Source organism: Cuculus canorus, chromosome 25 (assembly GCF_017976375.1).
Source record: "Cuculus canorus isolate bCucCan1 chromosome 25, bCucCan1.pri, whole genome shotgun sequence".
NCBI lineage: Eukaryota > Metazoa > Chordata > Aves > Cuculiformes > Cuculidae > Cuculus > Cuculus canorus.
This window is the reverse complement of record NC_071425.1, coordinates 6,923,136-6,946,247: the sequence shown is the minus strand read 5'-3', so window position 1 is coordinate 6,946,247 and position 23,112 is coordinate 6,923,136. Positions and strand designations below refer to the sequence as shown.

Sequence of the window (23,112 nt, the reverse complement as noted above, 5' to 3'; positions counted from 1 at the left end):
TGGTCCAAACCACACCCCCCGGACACGCCATCTTCCTCAGACCACGCCCCCACCCACTCCCACTGCCGTGGCCACGCCCCCCAGCCCGGCCCCGTTTAGTGACCTCTCCAATCGCAATGGACACGCCCCTTCATCAATCCACGCCCACTCTGCAGCGTCCTCCGATTGCTTTGGCCACGCCTCCTCAATTGCCTCACAAGACCTATCCAATTGCCCTGACCACGCCTCCTTCCTCAGGCCACGCCCCCCGCTGTTAACTGCCATTCATTTCGCCACTCCCCTCCATAGCAGTGAGCACTCCCCCTCTCTCCTCCTTAAGACCTATTAGCCTTGATCACGCCCCCTTATCAGGCCACGCCCCCATGAGCAGCTGCCATTCCCGTGACCACGCCCCTTCATAGCCATGGCCGCGCCCCGTCCTGCCCCACAAGACCTAGCCAATTGCATAGACCACGCCCCCTTTCTCAGGCCACGCCCTCCACATGGCTGCCATTCCAGTGGCCACGCCTCCTCTCCCGCCCCTCCATAAAACCTCTCGATTTGCCTCGACCACCCCTTCTTCCGCAGGCCACACCCCCACCCCGTCCCTGTCCCCACGCGCCGCTCTCACGGCCGCGGCCCCGCCCCGCCAGGACTACGACTCCCGTCGTGCCCCGCGTCCGGAAGGGGGCGTGGGTTCCCCCGCGGCCGCTTCCGGTCCGTCGGTGCGGAGGGAGCGAGGGAGCGGTAAGATGGCGGCGGCGGCGGTGCTGGAGTTCCAGCGCGCGCAGTCCCTGCTCTCCACCGACCGCGAGGCGTCCATCGGCATCCTGCACTCCATCGGTGAGGCCCCCGCCGCCGCCGCTCCCCGCGCTGCCCTCGCCCCTTGCGCCGCTGCGTCCCGCCCGCCGCCGCCGCCGCCTGCTGACTCACCGTGCGAGCCGGGCCTGCCCCGCCGACCCGGGCCGGCCCCGCCACCCCTCCCGCCGCACCGGGCCGGCACTCGCCGCCGGGTGGGAGCCTGCTCGGGCCGCTGTCATAGCCCCGTCGCCCGGGCCGCCCCCCCCAGCGGGACCCCCGGTGCCCCCGTCCCTGCACCCGTTCCGCACGGACCCCCACGCCCCGGGTGCCCAGCGCCCCGGGGGACCCTGTATGGGTGTCTACCGCCCCGGTCCCCCACTCCTGCCACGGGACCCGCGGCGCCCGGGACCTTCACCCGTTCCGCACGGGCCCCCACTGCCCTGTCCCCACCCCGGGTGCCCAACGCCGCGGTGCCTGAGGCCTCGGACCTGTTCCCCACGGGGCCCCTTGGTGCCCGGGACCTCGCACCGCTTCTATGCGGAGCCCTGTGCCGGGGAACGTGCCTGTCCCCCGTCCCCAGCAAGACCCCCGGGCCCCATGCCCCAGTCCCCTCCCCAGGTCCTCAGCAGCCCGGCCCTGACACCCCTGCAACGGGACCCGTGATGCCCAAGACCCCCTACCCGTTCTGCACGGGGCCCCCAACGCCATCGGGGACCCCTCGGTGAGTGCCCAGTGCCCCAGCCCCCCACCTCTGCCATGGGACTCCTGGTTCCTGGGGCATTGCGGCCATTCCACATGGCACCCCATGCCCCGTTCCCTCCCTGCGTGCCCACTGCTGCCCCACAGTGCCCAAGACACTGTGCCCATTCCACGTGGAGCCCCATGCCGGATAAACGTGCCTGCCCCCCACCCCTTCAATGGGACCCACAATGCTCAGGAACCCACACCCCAGTCCCCTCCTGGGTGCCCCAGTGTCCAGGTCATGGGGCACCGTGACCCCATCCCCAGCAGGACCCCCAGATGACCCATGATGTCCGGGACCCTGTCCTTAATTCCACACGGTGTCCTACACCCATGTCCCCTCCCCAGGTCTCCCCCAGTGCCCAGGTCCCTCGTGGGGCCCCATGCTTAGCGAATGTGCTTGCTCCCAGCTCTGCAGTGGGACCCTCTGGGTGCCCCACGCCACCCCACAGTGCCCAGGACCTCACAGCTGTTCCTCATGCGGCCCCACATCCTAGTCCACTCCCTGTGTGCCCAACACCCTTACCCCCCATCCCTGCGGCAGGATCCCCGTGTGCCCCACAGCATCCAGGACCTCATTCCACGTGGAGCCCCACACCCCAGTACCCTCCCTGAGTGCCCCATGGTGCTCAGGACCCTGCACCCATTCCACACGGGGCCCTACGCCAGGAGAATGTGGCCACTTTGGGACGGGAGGCGCTGCCCTTTTCGCTTTTGGGGTTCCCAGGTTGGGATGTCCCAGCCTTGGTGGAATGGAGCAGCCCTGGGCGAGAAGGCTTGGCTGGAAGAGGCATTTCCCCCTCCATCCCCATGCGCAGGGGCTGGTGAAGAGGAATATTTGTGGCTGGAAAGGAAGAAAGTGCATTGTTTTGTGGATAACTCGTGAAGTCTGTGTTGTGTAAACACAGGTTTGGTGCGGTTGAGCATCACGGGGCCCTTGCTGGTGCTTCAGAGCTGGAGTTACTTATGCTGGTGCACAGAGTGATGATTAGATTGTTGGAGTTCCATGTGGGAAAGAGCACTGACTCCTGCAGCAGTGGTGTACTCCCTATTTGACCTCAGACCCACGCAGAAAGTTCTGAGGAGTTTTCCTGTGTGCTGCATCTAGAGTTTTACCTTCTCCTTGTTTCAAGACAGTTTGTGACAGTTGCCATGTCAGGCCATCCTGGACATTCAGTGGTGCCAGGGAGATGTTGGTGCTATAAAGTGGTTTGTAGGTTTAGTGCGGGCGTCACCCTTTATTTGGGATAATGCTGTGCACCGTAGGAGCGTGGCTGCCTCGGAAATGGGTGTGAAAGAGTAATTCTTGATTGTGAAAGAGTAATTCTCATCACATGTGGTGATTTCTGAAAAGGTGCTGGGAGCTGCTGTCACCCTGCTGTGTCAGGTAAACATTTCCGAGTGTCCCCATTAAAGCTCAAAACTGGAATTGCTACATGGTCTTTAAAGTTACTCGTCCCTCCCAGTGTTGCTCTGGTTAATCAGTAGTTGGTGATCTCAAGCCTGTCAGCATGCCGACAGCTTTCTGTCCGGACAGGTTTGGTCAGGAGTGACAGCTCGTGGTGCTGGTTGGTGCAAGCTGGAGGGGTCCAGAGAGCGCTGCTACTATGTGTCTCTGCGTGAGAGGAAAGATATTTTGCTTTTGACATCACACGTGTTAAATGACGGGGGCTGAAAGCCTCAGCCTGTGCTTGGGGGCAGCGTGGGGGATTTCTGTCCCCCCTGGAGAGCTGGGTAGCAGATTCTGGCTTTGTGTTGATATTGGAGGACCTCACCTGTGCAGGGGCTGGTGGAGAGAAATATTTGCAGGATGGGAAGGAAGAAAGTGCATTATTTTCTGGGGAACTCATGAAGTTGATGTTTTGTAAACACAATTTCAGTGTGGCCGTGTGTCATCGGGCCCTTCCAGGCACTTCAGAGCTAGAGTTACTCATGCTGGTACACAGAATGACACTTACTTTGTCAGAGTTCCGTGTGGGAAGGAGCACCAGTTCCTGCAGCAGCGGTGACGCCCCATCACCCTGCAACGAAGCAGATGAATGCACCCGGCTTGGGGGGCCGATATTGTTCTTGTGCTGCGTTTTGACCATAGGATCGCAACTTATACATGAGCGGCAGTGTCAGAAATCCCAATATTGGAATATCCAGCCCTGGCAATCCCGATATGGGAACACCCAGCCCTGGAAATTCCACTGAATTGCTTTTGTTTGGTTTTGTGGCTTTGGCACAAGGGTCTGGTGGGGATGATGGTTTTAAATAAAACTTGAGTAGCTGGACAAGCTTAATGAGATCCCTTCAAAACTTAAACTGTAGTTAAGTTCTGCGCACAGTTGTCTGTCAACTGGATTTAAGGTTCTGTGAAGTACGGACAAGTGCTCCCTATAAACTGTGCCTTTAAACTTCCCCCATAATCTGCTTTCCAGGTCTCCCAGCCCAGGAATTTACTGTTGCCCATTGTAACAGTTCCTATATTTGGTGCCTTTCCAGGAGCTGACTGGTAGTGATCGTCTGCTACTGAAACTGCTTTCAAGGTAACTTTTCCCCTCTTTTCTAGTGAAGCGCGATGTCCAGGAAAATGACGAGGAAGCGGTGCAAGTCAAAGAGCAGAGCATCTTGGAGCTGGGGTCGCTCTTGGCCAAGACCGGGCAGGCGGAAGGTGAGCCTGAACTAAGTAATAAGGTAACGGGTAAGAGGTGTGTACAGTCAAGTAAATATAGTCTCCTCCTTTGATGGGATCGTGGCAAAAGCAGGTTTTGGCAGGAAATGCTCTCGGAGACAGGACAGAAACTAAAACAACCTAGTTAAACAGCATAAAATATTGACATGTGGCTATTTTAGTACAAGTAACTTGGGTTTCTTGAAATTGTCGTGTGAAATGAGAAGTTTCTCTTGGCTTGTGTTTAGCAATCTCAGAGCCCTGTTTCAAATTGGAAAGTTTATCCCTGAAAGTCCTTCCTCACCAGCAACTTCTTTTTTGATTAATTTATCTGTTGAAACATCACATCAGAAAGTCCCTGCCCAGTTCCTCACAAGAGCAGGACTAGACGGTCCTGTTGTAAACATGCGAATGGACAGGAACAGAGCAAAGCTCTGTGTTCAGTGATTGTTGAGTTGAGTCCAGTCTTTTCTTCTGTTTCCTGGAAAGCTTGAGGCGGTGTGTTTGTTATTTTGCACTCAGCGATTTAGTGTTGTTCCTTTTGTGAAGCATGCTCTTTTCTGGAGCACTGGTCATCTCCAGCGTTTCAGGAGCTGATCCACTGCGTCCATGCTGTCCGCGTCCTGGCCATGGTGATCACCTGGCCATGAGGTAGCCCTGACACTCTGTGCACAGCGATGATTCAGAGTGTGAAGTGAGACCTGTGTCTGCGACCAGTTGGGTGAAACAGGCCAGAAGAAGGAGTAATCTTCCAACTGGAATTGGACTGGGATGCTCGGCCCCTGAAGTAGTTTCTGGAAAGTGGTGTGAGGTCTTGGGTAACAGCTGGTCCAGGTCATGGTCTTGTATCTGTTCTGAAACACAACGCTTGGTGTCCCAGTCTCTGTACACAGCTGGTTTGCCTTGGTGATTTGACTGATCTACCCCGTCTGTGTGTTAGAGTGTTCTGGATGCTAATCCTGCTGTGATTTGCAGTTGAGCAGAGCTGGTGACAAAGTAGGTGACTTAGAGCAGTGTTGGAAACAAAGGTGCTGTTCATCTCATTGTGTCCACCTTGAATTTCCTAGTGTGGATGGCTTTTATCATCAGAGGAGAAAAATAAGCCCTTCCAGCCCACGATTCATCTCTTCCTGCAGCAGGAATTTGGAGCAAAACAAGTGGAGCTCACTATACAAATGCCTGTTTCTGTAATGAATGTTAATATCAAGCCAGTTAATGCAGGTATAGGTGTCTGGGCTCTCTAAGTGCCCTTTGCACTGTGATGTTGGCGTCTGTAGAGATAACTGAATGTGGCTTGTGTGTTTTGAGGCTAAAAAGAGGGAAGTCATCCAAAGAGCCTTTGGAGTAGGTGGGTGTGCTGTGGTGTGCAGAAGCCTGGGAGAAGTGCTGGCAGGTGCTCGGTGGCCCTCTTACCACTTTGGGGCTTGGAGTAGTTCTGGGTTTAAGCAAAGCCTTGTGCGAGTGCTTCAGTGTACTCAGGGTGGCCAGCTGATAGGGTTTTTTAAGGGGAAGGCTAAGTTGTTGGAAGTTATGTTAACTCATTGAAACTAGGCTTATGTAAGAGCAAATGCAAAATGTATTTGAAATGTATTAAAGGGAACACTAAACTGCAGAGCAGCTCTGTTCTGAGTGGAAGAAGATGAATTTGGCAGCAGTAAGCAGCCAGTTACGGATGTGTAGATCAAGGAGATCACCAGGTTGTGCTTTCTGGTGATGTGCAGTCAAACTGGGGGATGCAGAAAGGGAGCAGCACAGCGTAGGGATGTGCTTGTCCTGTGGGAAGGGCACTATTGGCTTCCCTTGCAGGGGATGGTGGCTGATTGGAGTGAGAAACAGTCAGGGTCAGCAGCATGTGCCCCAGGTACACAGAGGTGCTAGCACCTGACAGGCATGCAGAGCTTCAGATCCAAGGGGAAGGAACCCAGTGCTGTTTTAGCCTATCAAGGAAATAACTGAGACACTGCACTTTCTGGCCTGAGTGAAACAGATCTCACAGTTGTAGCTTTTGCTGCACGCGTTTTAGTTTTAGCCAGAGGAATTCCTTTGAGAGATTTGAGTTGTTGCTTGGATGCTTTCAAGCAATGACTTCCTGGATATGAAAGGGTCCGTGAGCTGCAGCGTTGGGGGAAAATCCACTGCAGTTTGGGGTTTGAAAGTTGCAACTGCTATGCTGTCGACTGGCTTAGAGTGTGGGACAGAGCTGTCGGTTGTAGAGAACGAACCTCTAGTGACCTGTGGCCTTTGCTGTAATAAAACAGCAATAATACAAATGACGCTGTCTGCCTGCTTGATAGAGATTAAGGGTTGCTTTGGCAGATTAACTACTTTTATTTTTTTAGGTCAGTTGTAGTTGTTTATAGAATTGCTTAAAATTAGGATTGGAATAGCTGGGATCAGGACCTCGGTGACACGGCATGTTAGCTCGTGGAAGCGTTTTGTCTGAGGGTGAGTGGCAGACTTCATTTTCCGGAACTGCTGCTCATCAGTTCTTCAGAGCTGTCAATCACACCCCTTTACCAGCATTGCATTGGCTTAAAACAGACCTAAAAATAGTTGACAGTTATTGGGAGAAAAGAGAAATTTCTATGGGAACTTTGAGCTTGCACATCTAAATGTGGAGTGTTCAAATTGTAGGAATGTTCTTGCTCGCAGACTTCCAGTCTGCTTTCCAGACCTCGGGCAGCTGTTGAGCCAGCCAGTGGGGAGATAAGTAGAATCGTAGAATAGAATCGTGGAATCACTGATGTTGGAAAAGCCCTCTCAGCTCATCCAGTCCAACCATCAACCCAGCTCCACCGTGCCTGCTAATCCATGTCCCACAGTGCCACAGCCACACTGGTTTTGAACCCCTCCAGGGATGGAGACTCCCCCACTGCCCTGGGCAGCCTCTGCCAGGACCTCACCACTCTTTCAGTAAAGAAGCTTCTCCTGATATCCAATCTAAACCTGCCCTGGCGCAGCTTAAGGCCACTTCCTCTCTTCTTATTCCTTGGGAGAAGAGACCAGCACCCACCTGGCCACGACCTCTCCGGGAGCTGCAGAGAGCAATGAGGTCTCCCTTCAGCCTCCTCCAGGCTAAACAGCCCCAGGTCCCTCAGCCACAGTATATTTCATGTGATTTCTCCTTTCTTTCCTTCTGAAGTTCCTCTCCCATGTGGAAGAGCATGGTGGGCCCTACAGATGGGACTTAGTTGGTGCTGAGGAGCTGGTGTAATGCAGCGACATGCAGTAGGAGGAGTGGTCCCTTACAGGAGTTAGAACTGTTGGATCTCGGTGGGAGTCTCGCTGCCTGGCGTGAACAGGCTGGCAGTTGTTAGTTGCAGCGCTGTGGCCTACAAGAAAGCTGGAGAGGGACTCTTCATAAAAGCTTGTGGTGATAGGACAAGGGGCAGTGGGTGTAAACTGGAGAGGGGCAGATTTAGACTAGACATTAGGAAGAATTTCTTCACCATGCGAGTGGTGAGACCCTGGCCCAGGTTGTCCAGGGAAGCTGTGGCTGCTCCATCACTGGAGGTGTTCCAGGCCAGGTTGGATGGGCCTTGGGCAGCCTGATCCAGTGGGATGTCCCTGCCCATGGCAGGGAGTGGAACTAGATGATCTTTAAGGTCCCTTCCAACCTTAATGATTCTATGATTCTATGACCTGATGAGAGGCAGACCTCTTCCCTGTGTCAAGTGTGGCGCTTTTGAGCGCTTGTGTTGCATTGGGGAAGAGCACAAGGGACCGCTCCTGCGCAACTCCAGCGTTAATGCTGCTTCTCTTCTGAGCCCAGCGGGGCCACCTGCGTCCACCTTTCTCAGCCTGTGTTGAGGGAATGCGTGCTTGAGAGCAGCTCTGCGCAGAACCGATGCCTTGGAAGCAGCTGCTGCTTTACTGTATGTGAAGTCAAAGTGTTTGAGTTTGCGTAAAATGATTGGGATTTGCATTTGTGAGTGGTGCTCTGGATGGAGTGACCCTTGGAATCTTCATTACGGTGTGGAGAGAGTCATCATCGGCCATGAGGCAATTCCTTGTCAAGTAAAGGCTGTGAGCGCTCATTGTCAGCCAGTGGGGCTCAATCTTTGATATTAAAGTAGCTGTGCCTCAATCTTGAAAAATCTGCCCATTTATTCCCGAGCAGAGAGAAGGCAAAACTTCTATGAATGCTCTGGCATGGCAGTCATAGCATCTTGTTTTGTACCCTCTATGAACTCTGAGGGGTTTGTTATAGAGAGTGTGACCATTTGTTGCACTGCTTTTTGGGAAATAGCGTTCCTCTAAGTATTCAGGGAGGGCTTGAGATCTCAAGTTCCACTTGTTCTGAAACTGTGCTTTCAGATGTATAAAAATGTCAGTACCTCACCATGAGTAATTGGATTGCCACACACCCTGAGTTCCACTTCTTAACAGGGTGAGAAATGAGTTGTCAGCTTAAACTTTCACAATAAATAGGTTGAAAAAGTAACAAATATAAGGAATATTTTTTAGATATTAAGGTGTGCTTACAATTCTTTTGCGTTGCTGGTAAATGAGATATGAAAGAAGCCTCTTTCTCAACTGTTTTTATTGTAATTGTCCTGAACTGAAGTTCTGCTGATGCTCCTCCTAATTGAAATACAGCTAGATTATTCTCTTATTTTAGTTTGGTAGAGTACACTGAGGACTTTGAAATACTCATTACAGGTTTTGTTTTGATTTTTTACTATCAAGTCCTGTAAGCCTGGCAGTGAAAGATCTTGCTGATGCTTGGGTGAGAGGTAGAATTCTGGGGCAAATAAACTGGGATTTCAGTGTAGAACTCCGCTGCTTCCTGAGCCTGCACAGGACTGGGCTGCTGCGAGTGTCATCTTCCCCATTGTAAACAGGCATCACGGCCACTGACCAGATGGCCACGTAGTGTTTGTCACAGTAGACGACTTGTAACTTGTGCTGTGTGGTTCCAACACGTGAGTCCTTTCTGCTCTGCAAACGCCTCGTCCTGAAATTGCTGTGATGCTGCCTACCATGTTCCTGCAGTCTGTGGGAATGACACGTTAGGATACTTCTTAGAATCATAGCATCATTTGTTTGGAAAAGATCTTTGAGATCATCAGGTCCAACCGTACCTGTCTACTACTAAATCATATCCCTAAACACTTCATCCCTGTGTCTTCTAAACCCGTCCAGGGACGAGGGCTCCACCACCTCCCTGGACAGCCTCTGCGGATGCCTGAGAACCCTTTCAGTGAAGAATTTTTCCCTAATGTCTGATATGAACCTGCCCGGGGGCAGATTGAGGCCATTCCCTCTTGTCTTGTCATTTGGACAAAGAGACCAACACTCACCTCTCTATAACCTCCTTTCAGGCAGTTGTAGACAGCAACAAGGTCTACTCTCAGCCTCTTTTCTCCAGACTAAACAACCCCGGTTCCTTCCGCTGCTCCTTGTAAGACTTGTCCTCTAGCTCCTTCACCTGCTTTGTTGCCAGCTTCTTAGTGAAGAAAAGCTTTGACTTTGTGAGCTTGGGACTAGATTTAGAACTGCAAACTAGTAAGGAGACGAGAGAAGCAGAGCTCTTGTTGGGTAAGGTAAGATCTCACTAGGTAATGCAGGTAGCTGAATTTTAAGAAAAATAGTTTTCTGGCCCTGGAGCGTGGAGTGTGTCGGACTTCCAGGCCTGGCAAGGTATGGCAGCTTAAAATGTCAAACTGTGAGTCAATAAAAACTTAAGCTATAAACTCCATTGCCTATTTTATAGAAAACTCAAAACATTTAGCAGTTGCTTACATTTTTAAAGCGTGCCTCGGGCAAGCATAATTGCAAATGGTGTTGTAATTGGCTGAGCTGCAGTAACGGGAAGCATGTGCTGTGTGGGTAGGACTGGAGCCCAGTCGTCACCTCTGCTCATCACGTGTTTACTGCAACGTGTGTTTACTTCAGGTAATGTTTATCACTCTTTTCTGGTAAATGATGTTGAGAGACTGCTTATAAAATGTTTGGTGTAATAAATGCAGCTGTGTATGGATGTGCTGGATCCTCTGGCTGCGGTGAAACTCATGGCTGCGTGGTTGTATTTCACGGTTTGGTTTTTCTTGTCCACAGAGTTGGGAGGACTCCTGAAGTATGTTCGACCCTTCTTGAACTCTATCAGCAAAGCCAAGGCAGCCCGCTTAGTCCGATCCCTGCTCGATCTCTTCCTTGATATGGAGGCAGCCACAGGACAGGAGGTGAGACTGAAGTTCCAGCAATACTCTGTTCCTCAAAAGCCTGTAACACCGTTCTCTGACCTACTTTGCTCCGCACTGAAGAATTATTCATGTCAGGAAACATTCATTTAATGCATTTGGATATATTCTATTAATAAAACATTATCTAATTTAATTCACTCCTAACCAATGTTTTTCTGCAAGCCTCATCGTGCTGCAGTAACTCTCACCCTGGGCATTTCTCTTTAGTTTGCATTGCTTGCTATAGGGTGTATGATGTGATCACACATGGGATAGGAGAGGGGAAAGTGCTGCGCCTGCTCCAGGAGCTCGGCCAAGCAGAAACGTGGAGCAGTGCATGATGGCACAGAGCTGGAGGAGTGGGGCCTCAAGGCCCGCCCAGGAGTTGGTGGGATGAGACGGTGTTGCTTAGGATCTCTCTTCTGGAGACACAAAGATGCATTGCATGGGGATGTCTTAACTTACATGAAAGTTACTCCTGGAGCAGGAGTGGGTAAAGTTTTGCAGTTAGCAAGTGTAACTGCTCCCACCGGATGAGATTCTCCACTGGAAAACCCATTTGGTCTAAGATAGCCCACAGTCAGGGTTTTCTTTGGTCTCATTAGCTCCCTAGAATACAGTTATTTTTCTTTTTTGTTTATGAAATTTGTAGGTTATTTGGGAATGGGAGAGGGACAGGAACATCTTGTAAATGATGAGGAACTGCTTACACGCAGCACTGGCCTGCAGTGGTGTCGGTTGTACTGGCACATCAAAGCTGTTTGATGGAAAGAGGAGCCAAGGAGGGCCTGCGCCGCAGGCTGGGGACAATGCCCACATCAACCTGTACACATGGCAATGAGCAGATTGTGTCTAGAAGAGGTTTTGCTAGCAAAGTGGCATTCTCATTAGCCAAATTAGCGTAGAAGTATCGTCGTTTAGTTCAAGTAACCCAACAAACGTTCTTCATTTGCTCTTAAGCTCTTGAGTGTCAGGTTCGTGGTGACAGACACGTTCTCTTGCCCCTGTCGTTTAGCAGAAGAGATTCAGGGAAGCTGGGTGGGATGTGCAAGGGAGAAGGGAACACCTAAGGAGCCAGCAGAAAACAAGTGGCTTCGGATTTCTTCTAAAGATAACTTGATGTAAGCGATGGTAATTGATGCAGTCCCAAAAGGTGGCATTTTATGGCAGGGGAAGAACTTGGAGTAACAGCGATGGAAAAAGGGCCCAGTTAGTCAGAACATTCACTTTCAAGCATATTCAGAAGCCAAACCCAAAACCTTAAGGAATTATGGCACCTAAACCTTTGAGGTTCTTGATGCAGTGATCCTGAATACTTTCAGCACCTCAGAAGTGTTTGGAGGGACGTTTGCTTCCTTGGTGTAACGTATATTAAGATGACTCCCAAGAGCCCAGTAAAGCAATGAAATTAGAGGTTCTTCAAGCTCCTAATGCTCCAGCTGTCACTGTGCAATAAATTGCAACTTCATAATGGCTTTTCGTAAAATGTCCCTGTTTAATAAGCAGTGGTGAGGAGCTGACAAGCCCTGCAGTGTAGAAGAGCTCCAGACCTGCTCCAAAGAGAGCTGCCATCCAGAGATCTTGGGAAAAGACGCTCCTGAGCTTAGTGCCCCAGGGTGACTTATTGTATGTTACTGGCCAGTACTAAATTGGCCCCATCTGCTGTTATAATTGGGGTGGAACATCACTGCTTTATTCATCAAGGGAATCTCGGCGGTCTTAAAAATACAAGAAGCCGTTGGGTTCCCTTACTTCACTTTGAAGCGATGGATAAAGCATCCGGTGTTGCTTATCAACTGGCGCCTGACTCTGTTGATGGCCCTGGAGCCCAGCACCTCTGTCACTTTACACTGCCAAAGAATGCACGTGTTCTGACATATTTAGTCCCTAAAACACATGCACTTCATTTTCATTTCTTTCTAGAGGAATTGAAAATACATTTTCCTCTATGGCTGAATGAAATCGTACAAAACACACAGGAACAGACCTCAAAGTGTGTCCCTTGCCCTGAGGCAGCATCAGTTCTCTGTATCCAGATGTTTTTATTTCAAACACACAGCTGTTTAAGAAATGCTGTTAGTAAGTTTTACTGGTGAAACTTCAGAAGCCAAATCTTTATTTTCATATTCCAGTGTGGCAGGATTGTCCCTGGTGGTCAGAAAAAGTTATTGGAAGCCAAATACATTAGAAAATCACCAAAGGTGCTGGTCTGTTGGGTTTTTTTGTGATGACTAAAGCTTAAACTAAACCTTAGTTTGCCTTCCAAACTTTCTCTTGCAGTTTGAGTTATAAGCAGAATAATTCTGTGAATGTTGTCACAAGTTGCAGGAAGTTCATCTAGCAAATAGGATATGAAAATGTGCAGTGCAAAACATAGGTGCTCTGTCTAATTCTGTGCAGCACCTCTATCAGTTTCGAGTGTGGGGTTACCAGCGAGTCCTTGTTGAAGAGACATCATGTAGCGTCGCTGTTGAGCTGTGATTTTCACCAGCGGTGAACTATGCTGTGCCTGGTAATATTAAAAGTGCCCTTGAGAGACTTGTGGAGTCAGCACTGGTCACAGGGGCTCATCTCCAGGCTCTGTTTAAAGCAGAGCTGATCTCAAGTGCTGTTGTTAAAGCAGGAACGATTTATTTCCTTAAACCGCATTGTGGAGATTCAGGCTTTGTATTTCTGTTGCTTTGTAGGAAATGATTGAACCATACTGCTGTTTAAAGAGGGGCAGCAGAAGGCTTTACACATTTCTTTCTGCTCCCTTTAAGGTTGACCTGTGTTTAGAGTGTATTGAATGGGCCAAATCAGAGAAGAGGACTTTCCTACGCCAGGCTCTGGAGGTATGTTACACTGCGATCCCAAACCTCGGTAATAATGGCTTTTCTTCATCGGATTTAATCTTCTGAGTGTAGAGCGCTTGTAGTATGTTCTCCAGATCTTTGTACATGTGATGGACAGGTGATAACAATTACCCTAACGTTAGTGACTTCCCTTGAACAAGCAGGATTTTACCAACTGTGTTTGGGTCCAGCCACTCTTCCAAGGAGTAGATCTTGTCACAGAATCATAGAATGGTTCTGGTTGGAAGGGACCTCAAAGCCAATCCAGTTCCACCCCCTGCCATGGGCAGGGAAACTTCCCACTGGATCCGGTTGCTCCAAGGCCCATCCAACCTTGTCTTGGACACCTCCAGGGATGGGGCATCCACGAACCTCTCTGGAACTGAATGCAAACTAATTTAGCGAAGTCCATGCAGATAAGAACATAAAGTTTCATTTGACAGAATAAACCTGTTCTCCCTTTCTCTGGCGTTCCTTTCAGCAGTTCCTTTTTCGTTCTGCAGGCGAGGCTCGTCTCTCTCTACTTCGATACTAAGCGGTACCAGGAAGCGCTGCAGCTGGGTGAGTCTCCCGCTAGGTGGTGGTGCTGGTTCACGTTTTGACATCTCTATTGAGGCTGACAAGGGAAATGGTCAATTACCTCATGCTCTTCGCTAAGTTTTGTAGGACTTGAGCTTTGATTTCTCAGCGCGGTACCAGACCTGCCATTTTTTGCTATAGCTTGGTGATCCAAAGTTTTGGAGATCTCTTTGTTCTCGCCATTTACTTATTTGAAACCATTTTGGTAGCGAAGAGGAGCTGTATCTAGTTGAAGGCTACCACGTTTGGCTCCTGCTGAAACATATGTGGTGCGTTGCTGTAGACAGAGAGGCTGTAGGGGAAACCTACAGCTTTCTTCAGTTTGCTTAAATATGGCCATAATATAAACAGTAGCAATGCCAGGAGGTGGCAAAGCACTGAGGATGAAGAGCCACAGAATGGTTTGGGTTGAAAGGGACCTCAAAGCCCATCCGGTTGCACTCCCTGCCGTGGGCAGGGACACCTCCCACTGGATCCGGTTGCTCAAAGCTCCATCCAACCTGGCCTTGAACCCCTCCAGGGATGGGGCAGCCACCACTGCTCTGGGCAGCCTGGGCCAGAGCCTCCCCACTCTCACAGAAGAACAATTCTTCCTAAGATCTCATCTTGATCTCCCCTCTTTCAGCTGAAAACCGTTCCTCCTCATCCTGTCCCTGCACTCTCTGGCGTGATTAGACAAGTTCTTGTGAAGCAGTGTAAAGGCTTTAAGAATTTGCTTCTGCACCACCTGAGATATGGTAATTAACTGTGTGAACTCTCCTACAAGGCTGAGTGAAACAGGTCATCCTACATCACCAGCTCCCCGTGGTGCTTTTCGAATACTCATCTTGCAAATGACTGGTGATACAAGATGAGGTTTCAGCTGGTGAAGGGGCGTTTGTACAGCCTGCGCCGCCGGCTCGGGTCAGGTGTGAGCAAGGCTGAGGAATGACTGCACTGACACAAACAGAAGGGCTTGCCCAGGCAGTGATGATGCTTCACCAGACACCCATCACTGCTTGAGCAGTGGTGTCAAGAGCATGTGTCATGGCCAGAGTCACCTGGGTGACTTGAATCCCATAAGAATATCCAGCTAAGTGCTCTGGTAAATGGAATTCAATATCAGAGTCAAATTAGTTTGCATAATGAACTCAGGTTTAAACTGATTAGAGTCCAAGCTCCAAACCTAGGCTTAATTAAGTTTATTAGTGATGGTGGTACCGCCTGGGGAGTTGTGAAGGCCTGTACCTAGAGGACAGCCTCTCCAAAAGCTGTACTGAGGTGTCAGTGCTGTGCGCTAGCAGTTGTGTGTGGGTGGCCAAGACCCTGTTATGGGTGCAAGCAGGGAGTCTCTGTGGGATGGTTCTGGGGAGAGGCAGTTCCCTGCTGCAGAGTTAGGCAGTTTCAGCTGTGGTTTTCAGCTTCTGAGCTAGCAAATGAGGATGAAGTTCGTCTCTGCTCACCATAAGTCAGCTCTTCAATTCATAGTCGGGGTAAAGAAGGGGAAAAGTTTTCTCTGAGGCTGGCTTTTCATCCAGGCATTTCTTAGATTGTCCATTCCTACCTCCTAAATCTGATCTGTAAATGTCTTGTGCTTAAATGTTCCTCATCCCATATCCTTAGGAGTTGCTTGGAAATCCTCAGGTCTCACCCCAGGGGTGCAGGAATAGGCAGGACTCCAGGTTTGCTCAGAGCTCTGAGTGCGAGTGGTGAATCACAGTGTCAGCTGGGGAAGGCTACCAGAGCCACCATCTGAACTGCACGCCCCATCCTTGACTTCCTCGAGTGTCTGCTGCCCAGGATGAAGCAGCAGAGCTGTGCTGTCCACATACCAAGTGTTCCCACTGCTCAGGATGAGGCTGCAGAGCTGTGCCGTCCGCATATGAAGTGTTCCCACAGGCCTCTTCCACCTCTAACACAGAACTGGTTCATTCTTCTCCAACTCTGGACCAACACTGACCTACTATTATTTCCCTTCCTTTGTTCCTACTTGGAAGAACAGGTTGTATAAGCTCTGTTTCTCTTCCTCAAAGCTAGGACTGCTGTTGGGGACAAGTGTGTCACCTGGAAAGGCTTGGTTTGGGAAGTTGTTGATGCAGAGCAGGTTACAAAGGTTCTCATTCTTCCCCACTGCCAGGCTCCCAGCTTCTTCGGGAACTGAAAAAGATGGACGACAAAGCATTGCTGGTGGAAGTGCAACTGTTAGAAAGTAAGACTTACCATGCCCTGAGCAACCTGCCAAAAGCAAGAGCAGCCTTAACCTCTGCACGGACTACGGCCAACGCAATTTACTGTCCACCGAAGCTGCAAGCGGCGTTAGACATGCAGTCAGGTAAAGCCCTTCAGAAGTGTAGGACTTGTCATGATGCATCAATTGACTGATATTTGCTCTTTCCTGAGTCAACGACAGACAGCTATGCTAGGTGGTACCTCGGGATGCCTACAAATCTGCCTGGCTGCCTCATGACAGGATCGGCTATAGTTATATTGCTCCTGACACGTGTTTTCAGCCGGCTTTGAACACCTCTGGTGGTGGAGTATTTGGGCTCCCTGGGCTTTGCAGCATTGCACTGTTAGTGTAACTGCAACACTGTTCCTGACCCAATTTGCAGGCACTTCCCTAAAGTGCCCTTGACGTGTCTGTCTTAACATGTCCCCTTAAGAGGGGAAGTGAATGTTCTCATGCTAGAGAGAAAGGATTCCCCTTAATGAAGTCCCAGACAAAGCACTGGGCAACCAAATTGTTGTGTCCTCTCCCAGTTCCGTTCAGAATTAAGTCTGATGCCTGCCTGTTTTTGTTCCTCTCAACAGGTATTATCCACGCAGCAGAAGAGAAGGACTGGAAAACAGCCTATTCATATTTTTATGAGGCGTTTGAGGGATACGATTCAATCGACAATCCAAAAGCCATCACTGCACTGAAATACATGTTGCTGTGCAAAATCATGCTGAACATGTACGTGACAAATGGGTCTGCGAAGAACACTTCCTACATTTAAATGGGAAAGGCTCTTTGTTTATCAGCCTCTAAACTAATGAAAGAACCCGAGCAGACAAGCTTTACTCTTTGTCTTTATTTATGACTTAATCGATGCTTCTGATACAAAGTTATTTCTATTGTAGTGATTTGCTCTCAGTTGGGAATTTTTGAGGCACGCTTAGATTTAAGCTGACCATGCTGTTGAATAAATGCTCTCTTCCCTTCCCTCCCCTCCCCAGCCCAGAAGATGTGCAAGCGTTAGTGAGCGGAAAGCTTGCTCTGCGGTATGCGGGAAGACAGGTATGAAAATGTAATCCTTTCTATCTTCCTATTCTCTCTGGGAATATTGTGTTATTCTTTTTGTCAAATCCTTTGATCTTTCCTTACCAAAACACCTTTCACTTCTGGGCGTCCTGAACAAGATCCAGAACTGATTAAATTAACCTAAGTAATTACCATAAGCCAATTGCTTCCAAGGGAACACAGTGATTTTTCACCACCTGAGAAGCTGGCCTGCTCGCTTCGTTCTCTGTTTTTCTCCTCCCTGCTCTTTTCATGAACTCCTAATGCCGTAAGGTGCTCGTCTCATCATCCCTCATCAACCGCTTGTCAGCCATGGATCTGATGTGTTTAAATCCAAGTTATTCACTTGTGTTGTAGCAAGTCCTGAAAATCCATTCATAGCAGCATAGCTGAGCAGCTTGAGACCTAGATGACTGCAAGGTGGAAGCCAGGCAGCTGGGGAGCTGTTAAATCAACTGTTTATTCTAACCCGTTAACTTGCCAGTCTGTGAATGCCACCCCCGTATTAAATCCAGGGATGCTTATATAAAGCACAGGGCCAAAAGCCAAACGTGCCAGGGTCTGAACCAGGCTTAGACGCTGATGCCCTTGGTAGCTTTGGTCAGCCGACTGCGTTGACGCCAGAGCTAATGCTCACCTACCTCACAGAGGATTGGGGAAGCTGTTTAGTAGAGCTTAGTGAGCGCACGTGCCTACAAAAGAGTTTAAAGTGAGGATATCCTGGCGTTATCCCTGCTGGATCACAAAGAGAAGCCCTGGTCCTGCTTCATCCTCTTCTGCTGAGTGACAGCTGGGTTGGAGGCTCCTTTTCAGAGCAGAAGGGCCGTGCACCATGGGGGAATCTCAGCTGTTCCCCACACCATCCTCCTGGGACAGCAGCAATCACAAGTTACTGTGGCAGCTGTGGAAACTGAGCTTGGGGAGCAGGGAGAAAGTGGACAGCCCTGGGGACAGGTCAGCGGAAGAGCTGGTAGCAGAAACCTGGACCTTGTGCACCATGGCCACCGGGCTCTCCTGCTTCCCTTGTACACTTGTGCCTCTCACCACTTGGAAGCTGTTCTTCTAGTGGTGCTACTGCTCTGTTTACTGTAAATATGGTGGTTTGGCTGTGGCTGAGGCATTTGCTTTGTTTGAGCCACTGCGGGGTAGACAAGACACACTTTCTGATGCTCTCCATGATACGGTTTCTGTAGGACTTGTGCTTCTGTTGCCCCGCAGAGGACCTGCGGCATGCTGAAGGGGAGAAGCACAGCTTCAGAGCTGAGCGTGGCCACACTTATTGAGCATGTGCCAAAACGTGCATTTCCTTTAAAAGTTGTATCAAACTTGCTCCCAGGCTGCAACCTGATAGGAACCGCAGCTGATGTTCTCCAACTTTGTAGAACTTGAGTTCTTTGTTTCTGTGAAGCCAATTTCATGCTGTCTCCTGCAGCTGCTCTTCACGTTCTGCTTATTAGCAGCTGTTCTTATTCTGCCTGTGTCACCGTAACACTGACATGGCTCTGTGGCAAAAGGAACATTCCCGCTTTGCTGCTGAAGCACGTTTTCAGTGTACTGCACAGTTGGCATAATAGCCAGAAATCCAGAAACATAACCTGCTCTCGTTTTCTTTCTCTGCAGACAGAAGCGCTAAAATGTGTGGCACAGGCCAGTAAGAACCGGTCACTGGCAGACTTCGAAAAGGTGAGTCAGGAGATGGAAAACGGGGCCTGACTGGGCAAAACATGTGGGTTTGGAACGTTGTAGGAGCTGCCGCATCCCACAGCAGGAAACCGTGAACGCATTCATAGAAAGCAACGGCGTGTCAAGCAAATACCCCACAATAATCCACCAATTTGTTTTTTGCAGAGTGGGGAGTAACAGCTTGCTTGAAACTAGTTTTTTCCTTTTTTAATGGAGAGTGAACTCAGAAGCCATTTCCTGTACTTTTGGTGCTGTTCAATGGGTGATGTATCTTCCTAAATTTGTCCTGGCTTCAGCAAGAACACTGGTGAGGTAACAGAGAGGATTCCCATGTCAGGGAACAATCCTGTCATGCTGCCTTCCAAGTGTAAACCAGAGATGCTGGCTGGCTAAGCGCCAGCAGTGGAAAGAAGAAAGATGCTTGTGCACAGTGCTTGAAAGGCTGTGAGGCTGTCCTGACCTCGGGGCCTTTTAGCTGAATTACAGGATTGGATTCACCACTGAGGCTTTGCTGGGCTGGGAGGGAAGACTCCCTCATTTGAGGGCTGCGAGGACAGGAGATGTGCTGCTCCCTGAAGTATTTGTTTCGACTGTCTCTTCCGCAGGCTCTGACAGATTACAAGGTGGAGCTCAGGGACGACCCCATCATAAACACCCACTTGGCTAAGCTCTACGATAACTTATTGGAACAGAACCTGATCAGAGTCATCGAGCCCTTCTCCAGAGTACAGGTCAGTGTTAGCAGCAAGCACACTGCTGTGCTGGCATCTCTGTCCCATGCTGGCATCTCTGTCCCCTGCTGTCACTGAGTGAGGGACTTTTTCCCATACAGAAAACTGCTAGCACCTTTTTTCCCTGATGTTGGTAGGTGAGGGACATGCAGAAAACCTCTCACTTAGAACTGCTAAGTGCTTCCAGAGCTCAGGGCTCATCACGTTCAGCTGCAAAATAAGGAAAGGTCTGAGGGGAACTTTGGAAAACCACTTTGGAAAACTTTTGGTAGAGTCGTTGCCTTTTCTACCTCTTTCACTTAGACACACTGGAAGGTGGGCATGCTTTTAACACCTAAGGTAATGGTGTTTGGGTTTTCAGGGCTCTGACCGGGTCTGGATAAAGCTGTGATCATCTCGGGGAAGAAATATTATTTCATGTTTCAGAGTGAAATGATGTTAGGCGTCTAATCCATCTCCAGTTAAAATTGGATCTGAAGTCTGAAAGATGTGCAGAGAGAGGGGTGCAAAGTGGAGAAAGCCACTGGAGGCTTTTAGGCCAGAGCATTTACAGGCCTTTGGGCCCCATAGCTTTGTGTTGTGTGACAAAAGTACAGCTAGAAGTTTACTTAACTCTGTTGGTCTCTCTTTTAGATTGAACACATATCCAGCCTCATCAAGCTCTCAAAGGTAAGAGCACCACTAGAAATCAGTGGCAGGTCTTAAGAAGGCAGAGGAATTGAAGTCAAATGGCATTTGCCACTTGGAAATAAATACAGGCTATTAAGTCTGACAGATCAGCTCCACAGCATTTACAAGCAAATACCACTCCATGGAAGCTCACTTTAACACAAACAGTTTCCAGGCACCATCGGAGAGGCTTTCTCTACGCTAGCTTTGCTGTAACGTTCACCTTCCTTCTCATCAGTTTTGCTCCTTGCGTTAGCAAGCAGAGACAGATTTTCCTCTGCTGAGGTAACAGCTCATGTTGTGACCAGCTCAGTCTTCCCTGTTGACCTGCGTTTAATCCTTGTGGAGCCCAGAGGAGGTTTTCTTAGTCCCTTAAGATAGAGAATCCACCTGATCACTTGGTTGGAGTTTCGTTAGGGATGTATATGTCACATTGTAAAGCAGTTATTGCAGGAGTCAGACAACCCAAGCCACAGTAGCTGTAGGAGGAGCCACTGTCATCTCCAGCCAGGTGCACATCAAAGTGCTTTTGTCCTGGGCTGCCCTGAAGTGGCTGCAAAGTGTCCTGAGCTGGTCGTTCCATCAGCTGTCCTCCTTTTGTGTCTGTGCAGTTGTTTCCTAGTGTTTCCCTTGGTGTTTTATACACAGTTTGAGTAAGAGCTGGACTGCAGTTGTCTCTGCACTGCAACTCTCTGTCCGGAGAGTATAAATCCAGGCACTGGGCAGCAGGTCAGCTCGCTACCAAGAAGCTTAAATGAAGCTTGGCCAGCACTTGGCTAAATCTTTGCTGTGCCAAGCTAGAATGCTCCAGATCCCTGATGAGTAGCGCCTGTATGGAATGACAGATACGCTGCCTTCTGGGGAACAGGAGGGCGAGGCGCCCTGGTGCTCTCGTCATTAAGAGCTACTGCTTAATTTCCGGTGTCATCTAAAACATATGGTAGTGTCAAAGCAACGTCCAAGATGCTGACATCATGCCCAGTGATAAGTGAGCTGCTTTTAAGCAGTGTTCGTATCCTGCCAGGGCTGTTGATGTGGAGCAGTAAAACTCACATGTCTGTAGTTCTGGGAGACTTTTAATTTTTCTGCTTCAATTTCAGGCTGAGGTAGAAAGGAAACTGTCACAGATGATCTTGGACAAGAAATTTCATGGTGAGTCTGCGCATCCCTCAGTCCTGCCTGCCTTGCCACCTGAGGCCAGGTGTCGTGTAAGTGTGCTGTGGGCCAATTCCTCTTTACCACAGCCCCTTTGAACCCTGACTGTCTTCCTTGGAGCGCTCAGCTCTGCTTTGAGCGGCAGGCGCGCAGCTTAATAGGCGCTGTGGGAAGAGACATGAGCGGTGGGTTTATTCATTACTCTGCTGTAATGAAGTCTGTTCCTATTGCTCCATCTGCCTTCATTAAGCTTGAGGATTAATTTCTCACAGATCAGAAACTGCTGTTAAGTCCTTACTTGCTGTGACTGCATCCAATACCCACTAGTGGGCATCTAGCAATGATGTACTCTTCTGCCTTGGAGTATGCAGTTGCCTTTCCCGGCTGGCTTGTGTCAGGAGCATTTTGAGTGTTGGTAGGCACCCACACAGCACGACTGATGGATTTGGGTTTGTCTGGCACCACAGGAGGCCGTTTTTCTCATAAGCCCTGAAGGAAACAGCTCTGTTCTTGTTTACAGTGTCCCCAGTGTCAGTTTAGAAAGCCCTCCTGATGTAGATGAGCAAGATGAATGGCTGAAAGAGCATGTTGGTTAGAGAACAGCTCAGAAAGTGTGGAACCCAGCGGCAGTGCCCATCTGGCAAAGAGTTTAATTATAAAATGACTCTCTTTTTCACTTCCTCTGCCATTGTGCAGAGCCGTCCTGCTGGGCGCAGGAGCCTCGAGATGGAAGGTGGCTGTTAGGGAATGTGCAGGCATAAGCATCTCCTGGATGTCTTCTCAGGCTCCTCTCCAGGACTTTTTTTTCCTGGTTGATGCAGTCCGGACAAAAACCAGTCAGCCAGTCACGTGTTGACATGACCCCCTTCCAGACCCAACCCAGCTGACGGGCCATTTGCCAGGTAGATTCCTAAATACCTGCTGTCTGGAAGATGCGGTCTGTCAAGTGATACCGCGGTAACCGTGGCTTTGTGTCCGCAGGCATCCTTGACCAAGGCGAGGGAGTCCTGATCATCTTCGACGAACCCCCCGTAGACAAAACTTATGAAGCTGCCCTCGAGACTATTCAGAATATGAGCAAAGTAGTGGATTCGCTCTACAACAAAGCCAAGAAGCTAACATAGGTGAGTGGATGCAGGAGCTGGAGGCCACAGCCACTCTGGACCCATCGCTCCTCCCAGGCCAGGCTGCGATTTGTGTCCTCGAGGCTCGTTTTCTCTCCTCTCAATTGACGTGGCTCTGTTTTCTCTTGCAGAGTTGAATTTGCTAGCTGTCATTTGGAGAGTGTGTGTGACAGGAGAGTGAAACCTTTGGGAAAATGTTAGGAGACTTTTTTTTTTTTCTTTGTTCTACTTTTCGCTCGGAAAGTTTTTAAACTTCCTCATCCAGTGCATCTTGTATTCCATACGATGCGTGTTCCAGTTTCCATGTAATCTTTACTGGCCGAACTTTGTATCTGGGGGGGGAACATTGTTTAAACAAAGAGGGTATTCTAAATAAAAGGAAAAAGGCTTACACTACCTAAACATGTGCTTTCCACTTCCTGAGGGATGGCAGAGAGTTAAGCAGGGACAAAGTTTTGTTACCTGTAGGTGCCCAAAACAAGTTCGTTTCATCTCTCCCTCTGCTCCTAAATCTGAGACTTACTGACGGTGTATAAGCAGCCAAGTTGATTCCATTTGTACTGAACCAAAAAAAACCCAAATGTACAGACTGCTGGTTTTATTCTTAAAGGCCTCAGATCCCCTCCAAAGTAGCTCCACAATGATTTTCCAGAAGGCTGAGGATCTGCTTCGGAATTGTCGTTGTGCTGTGATAGCCCAAACCCACCCCGCGC

General features: G+C 49.6%; 1 protein-coding gene across 2 annotated transcripts; it reads left to right on the top strand.

Annotated features, from left to right (window-relative positions):
* The first annotated feature begins 661 nt into the window (after window positions 1-661).
* On the top strand, window positions 662-22,795 carry PSMD11 (proteasome 26S subunit, non-ATPase 11). Of its 2 annotated transcripts, XM_054088482.1 has the most exons (14): window positions 662-822; window positions 4,076-4,177; window positions 10,238-10,362; window positions 13,125-13,196; window positions 13,700-13,757; window positions 15,892-16,086; window positions 16,566-16,710; window positions 16,974-17,034; window positions 18,658-18,720; window positions 19,326-19,451; window positions 20,085-20,120; window positions 21,221-21,272; window positions 22,257-22,399; window positions 22,531-22,795. In XM_054088482.1, the coding sequence occupies exons 1-13, from the start codon at window positions 732-734 to the stop codon at window positions 22,397-22,399; spliced, it is 1,269 nt and encodes a 422-aa protein (XP_053944457.1). In that variant the 5' UTR covers window positions 662-731; the 3' UTR covers window positions 22,531-22,795. The 2 variants fall into 2 exon arrangements, with proteins under 2 accessions (XP_053944457.1, XP_053944459.1); XM_054088484.1 differs by lacking the exons at window positions 22,257-22,399; window positions 22,531-22,795 and adding an exon at window positions 22,060-22,227 and having other exon boundaries at window positions 21,221-21,328.
* The last annotated feature ends 317 nt before the right edge of the window (window positions 22,796-23,112 follow it).